General features: G+C 49.9%; 1 protein-coding gene across 1 annotated transcript in view; it reads right to left on the minus strand.

The window, feature by feature from the left end:
* The window catches only part of CHL1 (cell adhesion molecule L1 like), a 64,944-nt gene extending 57,751 nt beyond the window's left edge, over positions 1–7,193 (minus strand). Inside the window, exons 1-3 of the mRNA XM_039836824.1 lie at positions 7,065–7,193; positions 4,441–4,546; positions 1,537–1,724 (exon numbers count right to left, since the gene is read on the minus strand). Coding sequence (XP_039692758.1) covers positions 1,537–1,724; positions 4,441–4,546; positions 7,065–7,155 — 385 coding nt within the window. The 5' untranslated portion in view covers positions 7,156–7,193. The remainder of the gene's footprint in view (positions 1–1,536; positions 1,725–4,440; positions 4,547–7,064) is intronic.
* Between the last annotated feature and the right edge of the window lie 5,955 nt (positions 7,194–13,148).

Below are 13,148 nucleotides of genomic sequence, written 5' to 3' on the forward strand. Positions count from 1 at the left end.
AGAAAGCGATCCGTGACCAACCCCCTCACGGTCCGTTTCTCCCTGGACTTCTCGTTGCTGCTTCTCACGATCGAACATCCTGCGGCCCGGTGAACTCGGCGCCAGGAAGCCCTTTCGCCGTCTGCGGTGACCGACGCTCCCAGAACCGCCCGCTTGCTCACGTCGCGTTTGGCCGGATGCCATTCCCGCCCGCTCCGTTTAACGACGCTCACGCGCACGATTCCACCGCGCTCCGCTGCGAAGAGCTTACGGCTTTTCTTATTCATTTGGCGCACGGGGTCTCGTTCATCTTGTCAGTGACGGACACTTGGATTTATTCCTATTTTTTCTTTCTGCTCATCTCGCTTTTCCTTTTGTTTCTCTCCTCTCTGACTTTCTCCTCCTCTCCCTCACACCGCACAGTCTGATAATCATCCATAGTTTCTCTATGCTTTTACAGTAATTGCTCTATACATTTTAAGTTGCACAGTTTACTTGTAGAGTCTAAATCTGACCTCTATCCTCCTCTACAATAATAGGAGGACTTGAGAACAGTTTGACCCCAGACCCCGTCCTGGCTTTTAGGATGAGGCACGTGTTTCTCACGACTTGTTTTTGGAGGTGTCCGCAGACCCTTCCTCCACGGCCCGCGGGGCCTACGACGTCCTCCGAGCCGCTCGGTGTCTGGAACTCGGCAAGAAACCGGCAAACGGCAGCTCATGGCAGCTTGATGTGTGAGGATCCACGGCAAGGCCTTTGGTCAGAGCCGTGCGAAGCTGGAAACGTCCCGATCAGGGAGAGTCAGTGGACGTCCCGTGCACACAGGCCGATGCAGCCAGGACCGAGGCACCCGCTTTGGTGATCGTTAACGATAAGCAAAACCCTCACAGCAAAGTCGTTCGCAGCGTCCACGTCACCACTTATGGACGACTCGCTAAGGTGTGCCGGTCACGGGAGCTCCCCACGAGGCGACTCTGACGTCGACGCCAGATGGGGCCATCCAGTTGCTTTGTGCCACCAACTAAACTAAGTCAAGTCGCCAGTGTAACTTCTCCTTGGCAGTGAACTTTCACGCTCTCTGCCCCAGACTCTGACCAAGGGGCATGAGTGTCCCATGATGCAGCCGCAGGACGATGTGTCTACATCAGCTTCACTCACGGAGGAGGCCGCGTGGGCAGCAGCTGCCCCAAAGAGCTGCCTGGCCCACAGCAAACTGCGTAATCAGGGAACAACCTGTGTCATCACAGGCTCGGGTGACTCATTACCGCGGCATAACTTCACCGAACATAACTAATCATGCATTGTACTTAGCTCTCATCCTACGAGGCGAAGGTACTATTTTACCCCAGGTTACTGAAACACAGCTAAATGATGCTGCTTTCAAGGTCATCCGCTTCTCAGTATCGAGACGTGGAAGAGACTTTCCCTCATAAATCAAATGTAAGGTGCATATAAACCGGCTGAATTTATGACATGCTATTTCACGAGTGCCCAGTATAACTTCTACTTAACACTTCACAAGAGCATTTCAACAACGAAGCCCCCCGTCATACTCACTTGGAACTATGAATTCTATTTCTTCTGACATGGCCACTCCCAGTTTGTTGGAGGCGAAGCAGCGGTATTTCCCTTGGAAGTGAGACACGTGCCCCTCGTTAGAGATCTTGAAGGTCCCCGAGTTGTCGGAGACAGTGATCCGGGGGTCGGAGAGGTGGAAAGGCTTGTCGTCCTTCGTCCACGTGAACCTGTAAGAGAAGCTCGGCTGAACGGCCCTGAAGCAGCGTCGGGCCGGTGAAAGCGTTTGGAAGCGAGCGCACAGGAATGACGGGACGTCGGCGTTTTACGGTAAAGCACACGCACGCGGGAGGCGAACGGCGTCGGGAGCTCCGAGATGCCTCACGAGCTGCTACGCACTAAATTTTGTGTCCCGCAGGATTAGTCTGTTGAAGCCGAACCCCCAGGGGCTGGTGGCAGGAGGCGGAGCCCTCGGGGGCCATTAGCTCACGGGTGGAATCTCATGCATGAGTTAGCGCCCTGTAAACGGGGCTCCAAGGAGCCCCCCGTCCCTTCCACCACGTGGGGACACAGCGAGAGGAGAGGACGGCCATGACCCAGGAAGCGGCCTCGCCGGACGCCCACCCTGCGGGCGCCTTGGCCTTGGCCTCGCGGCCTCGGGAACTGCGAGGAATTCGTGGTGCAGTCAAAGCCCCCGCTACTGTCCCCCGCTACTGTCCCCACCTACTGTCCCCCGGCCTGCAGTGCTTCCGCTCAGCCGTCTCGACTCCAAGCCTGAAAAAGCTGTTATAACAAAGAGCTTAAGCACTGAAGTGGCTTCGTTCTGTTCTTTTTAAGCTAAAGTTGTTTTTTAATTTTTCCAGTTGGAAAGGTAATGCCCGATTTTTACGTATTTGAGACATTAATATATCATTTGCCAGGTGGGCTTCTTTAGCTATTACGATGCTAGCAAAGCATGATATTCTGCCACGTGGTTACTGTCTAGGTGACCTGGCTCTTTCCGTTTGCTCCCTTTTACGTGCCATGCCGTGATAAACCATCCCTATTTATTTTTTGGTACGTGTCCAAATAGCTCTTTGGGCCGACTCCTTAGAAGTGAGATTGATACGCCGATAACAAGAACATTTTTATGGGTTTTGACAAACGTGGCAGACTTGTATCGCACAGAACACACGGCACGGGTCCGTCAGTGCTGCGGACGAGGCTGTAAACGCCTTTTAAACTGTATCCGTTGAACAGACAGGCCACGCCTTCCCACTGATCTCATTCAGCGTTTAATATACAGATTACCCGTGCGAATGTGGGGGTCTTCGGGACCCCACGTTCTCACAGCGACCTATCTAGTCACTCTTTCGACAGGACACGTTTCACAGGACACGTGTTCCTTAGGGTCATCTTGCCTCGCCCCCGACGGCTTCCTCTACCCACTCTCTCCCTCCCTCTCACGCTCTGGCTGGTTTTATTTCCAAACGAACACGTGGAATCCGTTGTTTTAAATTCCCGCGGATTGCCCGAGACTGCTCCGCGCAGGCAGCGGGGTACCTTCTCACCCCTCCAAATCCTTGATGATGCTCCGTGGCATTTCATAGACACCCTACGCTGCACTTGGTACTACTGTGACTGTTACTAATTATGTCACTAATATTTTTTGACATCGTTTTTGCTGACCTTGCTGCCGCTAACTGTTGCGATTGCTAGATTAGTTTCTTTTACTGTTTTGTTGAGATGTTTTCTTATTATTTTCTAACTGCTTTGTATAGGCATCTATTTAGGCTTTTAAAAAATATATTTACTTATAATTGACCACTTAATGCAATGTTTTATAAAAGCTTATTTTTATCTAGTGAATTTTCTTGGGTTTTCAAGTAGGATATCAAATTTTATAATAATCAAATTATTATTAATCATATTTTCTCAATATTTACAGCATTTTTTACATAATTACATTAGACATGGCTCTAGAAAAATAAGCACTAGTGTTAATGGCAGCTGTCTTATTTCTGAATTTACTAAAAATGCTGGTAGTATTTCATAATTAAACTCAAAACTGAATATTAACGTGACAAACATATTCGATCATTAATCATCTCTGATGACTGCACGGTATTATCTTTTGAAATAATATATCAGTTACATAATATTAATATATGTGATAATGCTGATTATGATACATATTCACACTGACTAGCTAAATTCTTCATTTTATATAATTCCATCTATATTTATATATGCTGAATATATTCTATTTGGTAAAATATAGAAATAATGACAATTTTATATGTCAATGATTTGCACTGAAAGATTTTTAAAATATCGAATTATCAGGCAATAATAATGGTAGTCAGGATACAATTTCAAATAATCATTTTCATTACATATGTATCTTCTTAATGAACATAAAATAATCAAGCAAATCAATAAATGCTGGCTTGGACGCCCATTTAATACTACCATGCAGATAATATTGTGCCATCAGGGATGACTAAATATTTCTATGACAACTTAAAAAGATTAGTAACAACCTATTCACTGAATCATATCTGTGTCACTTTTAAAGTCATGCAACAATTACTATGTGTAGAATACTATTTATAAATGTATTAAGTGTGGTTTAATAAACGCTGCTGTTCACAAGTAACATCTTCGTGAATCTTCTGGTTTCTAGCGCCCGTGTTCACTCGTAGGCTAAGGAGCCGCTGTGCCAAAGCCTCCGCTAATTATCGACATAAGACCATTTATTTTATGGTAAAAATAATCTCGACGTGTAGAGGAACATATGTAATATTCCAAACTTTATCTTTCAGACACAGCAGTAATTCGTGTGGAAACCCTCAGCTTCCATCACACGCACATTTAGAATCCAGCAGGCTCACCGCGGTCGGGGTACAAAGAAGGAAGAAGGACCTTACGCGTCGAAACAGCTGGGCAGTTTGAAGGGACACTCACGTGGGTTCAGGGTTCCCTTTGGCTTCGCATTCAAGTTGGAAGTATTCGTCAAAGGGAAAGGCGACTTGCACTTTTGACTGTTTTGTGATGGTTGGAACCTGTTGAACTAAAGATAAAAAAATGCATTTAAAGAACACACTCTTCAAAAACTGGGCGAAGTTAGTTTAGCTATAAGAGAAATGCTCTTAAATGGGCTTTGTGTATCGATAAGCAAAGGGCTATGAAAGAATGACTATTACAGGACAAATCGGACTTCCTTTCTGCAAAATGTATTTCATCCTAAGGAATACACTTCACTGCCATCATACCATGTCGTCATATACGTTCCTTTTATTTAAACCCAGAAAAAAGTACCAATTTTTAAAACGGAAGAAAAATGTCCATATCATCATGATTTTAAAATGTCTACTTTGAAATTGTTGGCATTTAACCTGTGTTGATGCGTATATGCATTTTTACTTAGTTCGGTCACTTTGACAGCTCTGTTTTTTTTTGCTGGCTTAGGGACGTTAGCCCAAGCTCAGTCTCCATCCATGGGGTACTCCTAAATACTTTAATGACGTGCATAACTTTCTGACACGGACCTTCTGATTGCTGCTGTTTCTAAGTAGAGCAGGTCTTGAGGTTATTGCAAATTCGTATAATTTAAATTTTATTACAGTTATCAATGGTGAGGGATGGTGCACAATAGTGACAGCCCCTGAGAAGTCAGCCACGAACCTGTGAACATCCTGTTCATTAGAGCATTATTCTTTCTTAAACTTGCTCAGGTTGTAACGGCTCAGCAATAACTACCTACGCAGGGAATGGCCCTAATAACTTTGGGTGTTTATGAGGATATTATAAATCCTTTCCTCCATAATTAGGCCAATTACAGAGACATCAGACTCGTTGACATTCCCACGGAATGCCTGCTTTGGGGGCGTTTGCTAGTGACCGCTCTAGAGGGCTGGAGTAAATGGGTGACATTCAGTCGTGCCGAAAACGTGTCATTAATGTTTTACAACAATGGCTGTCCACGGGCAGCGCAGCTCGGAGATGCACGGGCGGCCGAGACGACCTGAAGAAGGACGCTTGCTGCGGACGAGCACACACTCGCCCGCCCTGCCCGCGGCCAGCGGCCTGGCAAGCGATGGAGGACGAGAGCGTGGTCTCGGAAAGCGGGGTCGGGCCCCAGACGGGCAGCCCAGTGCCCCCCACCCCGACCCCCGTGGCTACTGGGGGAAACGCAAACCGTTGACACCCTTGCCACGGAGGTCACCAAATGCCCTGTTCCTAATCTGGACTGCGTACTGAAGAGGAATTATCTCAGGCTCTCGGCTGGAATTTCAACAGCTAGGCTGGTACACCTGTGCAGGGCTAAGAGCTTCAGCCTGGCTGCAGAGAACTTAAACCTGCACACCTGTAGGACAGGTGACTCACTTAAGAACAGGTTCCTTAAGAAGCGGGAATCGGACACAGAGCCTTGACCATCTGGTCTGTCGAGGTGAGTCGAGAGGGACTCTTCCCTGGGGGCAGTGACCTGCAGGTGTGGTGTGAACCGCTGCCTCGCAGAATTGAAGGTGGCCCTCGGCAAACAGTTTTAAAACTTTATATTTACAGTCAGCGTTAGTCTCTCTTCTCCTCATGTCCAGACTGAGTTTTCGCAGGAAATGGCTCAGTTCCGTGTTCCCACCTCTCTAAGGTGTAGTCAGCTTCCTGAGGCCACGAGAGAGCCTCTAGCATGCGGATGATCCGCAAAGGCCGTGTCCAGCGCGAAGAGTCTGCTGAACAGCCCGCGCCTCACGGGCTCTTACTCCTGACCGTGGACGGACAAGGCAGGGGGACGACACGAGCCACAGGGACACAATATCCCTGTGACCCTCGAGGGCCTTTTCCATCCCACATGCTTCCAGCTCAGGAGAAAGACCCCGGATCTCTACACTACACAGGTGATACACTTATTACGTAAACTGTGTTTTCAGGCACGTTATTTTTTGAACTTTTAATTACTATAACCTCTTCAAACTGATTTACGGTTTTAAGAATTCTGCCTTCATTTTTACCAACATATGCTAAGCTATGTAGTTCCAGAAAACGACTGATCTCTGATATGAATTTATACTATAGAATGCTCTAAGTTTCCAGCTGACATCATTTTATAGTTTTAGTTATACGAGATAAAAATGGCTTTCAATATTTTCCTGATTCATTGTTTTCATTCTTAAATATATAATCATTTAAAAAAAAGAAAACAAAGTTTATGCATTCCCTTTTTTTGTCATAACTGGTAAAATATAAGTAATTCCTAAATCATAATTGTCCCTAAAATAAACTAAGCTGAGTATACAGGGGTAACAGCTGTCGGCAATACTGTAGACTGTCTCATACAGCAAAATTCACCTGATCTATAGGTTTCTTGTCATGCGCCAATTTTTCAAAACAGGCAGAAAGCATTATAGCAAGCAGCCAAAATATGCCATCCAAATACTGAAAAAGGCAGAGGTTAATTCTGAAGACAGATTGCTGGAAAACATATAGAAAAGATGGTAGGAAATCACATCCTTGATTGACAGGTGTTGCTCTTAAAATCGAAAGGCAGGTGTGAAGCCCTGCAGGGCGCGTGCCGAACGCGGCCACCGTACCTGAGGGCGGGATCTCGGTGGCCACGCAGAACTGCACCAGGAAGAAAGCCAGAGGCAGGACGCAGCGTCCCCCGCCTGCCAGCCTCGCCATGGCTCTTCCGAAGGGTCCCAGGGGGGTGAGGCGAACGTCTCCTCCTCCGTCCGCGGTCGACCTGGAAGTTCAAGAGAGAAACAGAGTCACACGGGCACTAAGCTCACGCGCTAACGTGTCGCGCCCCAGGAATTAGATACATTCGTCCTGTTGGCAGTAACTTTCCTCACGATGAGACCGTTGTCAGGTATGTAATGTGTGTCTCCTCTGTGTCTCAGGGACAGTCCACATGTGTTCTGGTGTCAGCCACAAACCGCCGCAATAAATCACAGTTTCCAGGCAGAGGAGCTGTCCCCGGAAGGTACCCCTGTACTCGCGGACGTCACCGCTGGCCTGACAGCTCCCCCAGCCCGCTTCAGGCACAAGGTGGCTCCCTCTCGGTCCTTTCTGATCAGAAGCCTTCAAGGCATCTAATCCCATCGAGGCACTTACGAGGCATCGCATGTTTACTCTTTGATCTTTCCGGCAAAATGACTTCTCATATCCACAGTTATCGACTCATAGAAGGTGAATCGTGAGATACGGGAACAGAAAAATGAAGGACCGATGGATAAGAACCAGCCACTGTAGCTAAAATGGACAAATTCGGGGCATCTGAGTAGGAGGAGACGCACCAGGAACTCTCCGCCACAGCAGGACGCTTTGCTCACGCCCAGGTCCCCGGGACCCGAAGAAAGGCTGAAACGCCAACTTCCCTTGACTTTCCCTCACAATTTCAATTTTTCTGAAACACCGTGATAAGAGCTATTTCAACAACACTAATAATGCATTCTTAAAAATACGTTTCTCCAAAATGCAAAAATTAATGTTTCAGGTGTCTAACTTTTTTTTTCCCCATAAAGATCAATAACTCTATTCATTTAGAACTGGTGGAAAAAACTAATAATTATACAGTCAGAGAAGCCATTAAATGTATATTTAATTCCGAATATTTGGGCTTTTCATTTTTCACCGCTAGCTGCTTCTGAAGGGGTGATGGACCAGCGCCTTTCACGTGTAGAAAGTAGGTCAAATGTAAAGTAGTAACGAATGCTGCTGTTTTGCTGTTTTATTTTATAATTTTGAAAGTCTGAAAAGTTACATTGATCATGATGGAAAATATCCCCCTGCCAAAAAGTAAATCTTTGCTCCTGAATTAGAGTAATGGCATTATTCTACTTCGTCTGATCTCACTTGACCCATCTGTAGAACGAAACGGAAAAAAAAAAAGATCATTGTGTGCTTTAGAATGTTATTAAAATGACAAATAACTTATACTGGTAATTAAAAATGTTCTCAAATGTGTCACGATGTTAACTGACACCCACTTTCCTGGTGTAATGAATTATTCTAATCGACAAAAGAAAACGTGATAAAAGATTGCTTTCACTGTGAAAAGCGGAACGTCGCCCAACCGCGAAAACCGAGTTCCACACGTTTGGACGAGGTCGGGGCCGCGGACCAGCCAGCGAGGTCGAAGGTGAAAAGCCAGAAGAAAACATCGACGCCTCGTCCTCTGAACTGGCCCCTCCGGCCCCTCCTCTGAGACCCTCTGAGTAGTCATTTGAATTCGCCGTTGATGGTTATATGTCACTCGTTACCCGCAATCTATTGTTACTATTCTGTTCCGTTCACAGTCAGTGCTGGTTTTTTAAGGGCGCCTCATGGATCTGGTTAAAGAGCTGTCCTCTCTTGGCAAGGAGAAAGGGTTTCAAAACCATGACGCCATCAGCAAACCATATTTCCAGATCAATACATCACCCTGCCCTGAAATGGAGAGTAAAAACTCCAGACGGCCACATAAGTGAGGACGGACTCGAGTTCATGGATCTCCTGACTCAGGCAAGTGTCCTGGGGCATCGAAGGCCGCAGCAAGACAGCTCAGAGATGCCAACTGTCCACAGTGAGGGTCTGACCGCTGGAATTTCAATGGTTGTAACTGCCTGCTCCCAATGCAAGGCATCTTCTTCCATAAAAAAATGCCACACTGAACCAACAGCTGGCTTAAAACGAGACCGTAAATTAAGCGGCGGGGGATGGTTAATCCTCCAGGCGCTGTTTTCTCCTGCGGGAATTCGCTTCGGTTTACCCGAGACTCGTATTTGCATGTCAAGAGGCTGTTACAGAAAAGTCCCTGGGAGTTAAACGTGACCCCTGAGAGCAGGGCTCCGTTCGGTGATGATGACCGCCTCGCACAGCTTTCCGACTGAAGAGGGGAAGTCACCATCATCTCAGCGTGAGGATGATGAGGACCGCACCGGTTAGGAATTCCGTTTTGCAACGGAAAGACGGAGATAAAATGACGTCCCCATTTATCTTCCCTCAAAGAAAACGAGTTTAATGCCGCACGCCACACGCCACGATAGAAGCGTTCGTTGAAACTCAGGACGGAGCCGACACAGAGGCAAGAACAAAATATGCTAAAATATTTTCAACGCCATGACGTAAAGCCTGGAACTGATTGCTCGGTGCTAATGGTATTAACTCTGTTCGAAAAAGAATCACTGAATCTTCGCAAATGTGGACAAATTGCGTTGAATCCTCCTACTACCCTAGATCGTCCTTGGGAAGAGGAAAATCATCTCAGACGACCTACCCAGAAGGGCAGAGGTGTCACCGTGCCTACAACCCCAGCTTCTTCAGAATGCTGGGCCAGCGGGGAGCAAGGACACCTGCTTGCGAAACGGGACACAGACGCGGACGGGCACGTGCGCTGCCTGGGACCACTTCCGACGCAACAAGGAGTAAAGCTGTTTGTCCAGAAGGACAGCCTCTAACGCCGCCATGCCGTCTCCATTACAAAGTGACCTCACGGGCCCCTCCAGTGGGAAATCTAGGGACAAGCGATGCCCTTAAGGTGAGTTCGCCTTCTGCTTTAAGACACGGACACGAGAGTGGCCCAGCCTTGGTCCCCTCCGCTTGGCCTCCCGCGTGAATGCTGCGGCCCGCTGACCGGGACAGGGACGTCACGCACCCGCACGGGGACAGCGAGCGAGTCGGTCTATCACGGGACCAGAGTCCCGTGGCCTCGGGCAGCGCGTCCAGCCTTTCTCGCTCATCTTGACACGTGACAGTGAGCGTGGCCGCTCGACAGCGAGGTCGCGTGTGTTCAGCAAAAGGAGCAGAACAACGAATGAGACGCGCCAGCCCCGGCGACCGTGACGGCGGCTCCGCTGTTCGGGGGCCGCCTCCAGCAAGGACATGCTGGCCCGAGGAGCATGGTTGGCCAGAGTTACAGAATCGTGATGAGTTAAAAATAAATAAATAAAAATAAAAGACAATCCACTGAGGTGCTTGGTGGTAAATGATATTCACTGATTTTAAATGCTCCCCGAAGGAAAAGGACACGTTCGGAGTGTGGCAGAGCGACCGGAAAGCCCTCAGTCTCACGCGTCAGCCCCGGTCCCCACGTCGCCCCGGTCCCACGTCACCCCCGGTCCCCGCCAGCAGCCGCGTCCTCACTCCCCACCCCTGCCCGGCCTTTGGTCAGCGGAAGGAGCCCTCAGCTTAGGTCTCGGGAAGATGTGCACGTTTGTGTCACACCTGCTCAGTCTAGAGGGTCCTAGCCTGCTGGGGACGGGAGCTGCTGCCCTGTCACCCTCTGCGATCCTGGTCAGGAGCCAGCGGCCACCAACCGTGAAAGGGCCGCCAGCCTGGAGGAGCCCGCCGCAGGTGACCTGCCAGCTGAACGGCTGTTCTTCGATTCTGTGTTACATTTCCACCGGAGTCTGCTTTCCACTCCAATGGCGAACCGTGGCGAGGTCGGAGGAACCGGGTGGGTTAAGGCTGCACCGTCCCGTTAGGCCGTCCGGCACGCACGCACCCCGCACTCTGCACCGAACGGAAAAGGAAGGGCTTCGCCATCGGCCTAGGGGGCCCTGGCTGCTCCGGATGACGCCCGCCCGCTGCCGACGCCGTCCCGCGCACGGGGGGAGGTGGCCCCGCGCCCGCCCAAAGCCTTTGACGTGCGGCTCTGCGGGTCCCACGGCATCGTGAGCACGGCTCCCTTCACTGAGCAAACGACACAACGCACACGCGTGTGGCCGCACTCAAAACAGAGCGCTTCCTGCGTCACTGAGAAGGGGCAGGACCTGGTGTGGCGGATGGCCCCAAGCGGCCTCAGGCTGACCGGGACGATGGACGCTATGCCGGTCGATCATCCACGACCGACCTCTTAGGCGACTACTCTTCGTGATGATGCGGATCGGTGCAAGGACCGCCAAGCCCCATTTGACGGATCGATCGCCGCCTCTGCGATATATACGGCCCTGCCCGATTTCGCCCGCCGAACCGCCACCGCCGGTACAATCGCGCCCTGCCCCGGTTACTCGCCTCACCTGAACCTCGCCGCCGCCCCATGCCCGGGGATACAATCGCCGCCTGCCCGGTTGCCGCCGCCCTGATGCCGCCTGCCTGCGTTCTGCCTTCCTGGCGGTTTATAACCGCCGCCCTGATATAACCGCCGCCGGTTTACCGCCAGCCCTGGTATATTTGTTATAAAGCACAGGCCGCCCGCCTGCCTGGTATCTTACCCAGCCACCAGTCTTACGATATGGCAATTTATAACGCCCTGCTTGGAATATCTGCCACCACCCTGCCCCGGGCCCTGCCATGGCCCTGACCTGCCCGGGCCCCTGCCACCGCCCGAGGAGGCCCACGCGGAACATGCTGGCCTTCTCCTCGTCCTCGAAGAAACAGCTGTTCCTCATTTCCACCACTGTGAGTTCTAAAAATCAGAATGAACCTTGTGCATGCTCGATTTTAAACACACTTTTCTCGTCGAGGAGCTTGAAACAGACCAGCAGCGCTTATCACAGTCGGCGGGAAGGGACACATGGCCCTGAGGTCCAAGAGGAGTTGTAAAGGTCACGGAGAGACCTGGGCGGGCGCCTGGGAAGGAGCTGTCACTTGGAACTGTTTACAATGCTCCTCCTCCCACGCACTGCAGGCTGCAGCAAGCCGGCGCCTGCACGGGCCGGCTGCCGAGTCCGTGATGGGGCGGGGGTCCCCTGCGCCCCCTCTGACCTCCAGTGCCTGACTGCCAGGCAGGGAGAATGACACCCCCCCCAGGAGTTAGGGCTCAGGGGAGAAGTTTCCACGAGCCCCAGGTGTGATTGGGGTCACTCAGCACCTCCAAACACAGGAGACACACAAAGAAGGCTGAACGGCTTTTGTTCACGTCCCGCTGAGGGCTGCACTGCAAATCAGTTTACAAGTGTCATCAACCAGTAATCCCAAGGGACTGTGAACGGCCTTTTGCTCTGGAAACAAAGGTATCCACTCAAACTCTGTTTCATGTCACTGAAGTGACAAAGCGTTGCTCAGTGTTACTTCATCCTCCCTGCAGAAGATCAGAGCAACGGAGATTTTACTAGAACCCAATCGATTTTATTGGAAAACTGTCAGCTTTAATTGACCATTATGGTGGGCAAGCTAATATCATTAATAATACCGTTGATTTAATAGCAAAATACCGGAGCTAAACTCTGTCAAGAAAGTAACTGAATATAATTAATTTTTTTTTTGGTTTACCCTTTTATTCACATACGTCCAAAATTCTTACCGAATACATGCTGTAATGGCATCTAATTCGAATTCTTTTATAATAGAAGAAAAGAAAGAAAACCACCCAAAGTCAGGACCGCTCACCGCAGGGACAAGAAACAGTCCCGCACCCTTGCACGCAAGCCTGCTCGGCACCATTTTCCACAAGACCTGTCTCCCAGTGACGTCCTTAAGATCGAGGAATAACACAGCTGCTCTAAAATGCACAAAATTCGGGTGTGCGGCTCTGCGAAGTTTGACGCGAGCATAAACCCGTGTGACCGCTTCTCAGACCCCTGCGTTCCGTCTCCACGAGCGTTCCGCTGGCTTCATCCCTAGGGGGGATGGTCAGCTCCTAAGGGACGAGACCGGCTGGCACTCCCCCAACTACCGGGCCCTCCCCGGGGGGGTGGTCGCCCCCCAGGCGGTGTCTCTGCACCGCCCCCCGCCCCCCGGCGGTGTGTGGATCT

This window comes from Pteropus medius, unplaced genomic scaffold, assembly GCF_902729225.1.
Source record: "Pteropus medius unplaced genomic scaffold, Ma_sr-lr_union100, whole genome shotgun sequence".
NCBI lineage: Eukaryota > Metazoa > Chordata > Mammalia > Chiroptera > Pteropodidae > Pteropus > Pteropus medius.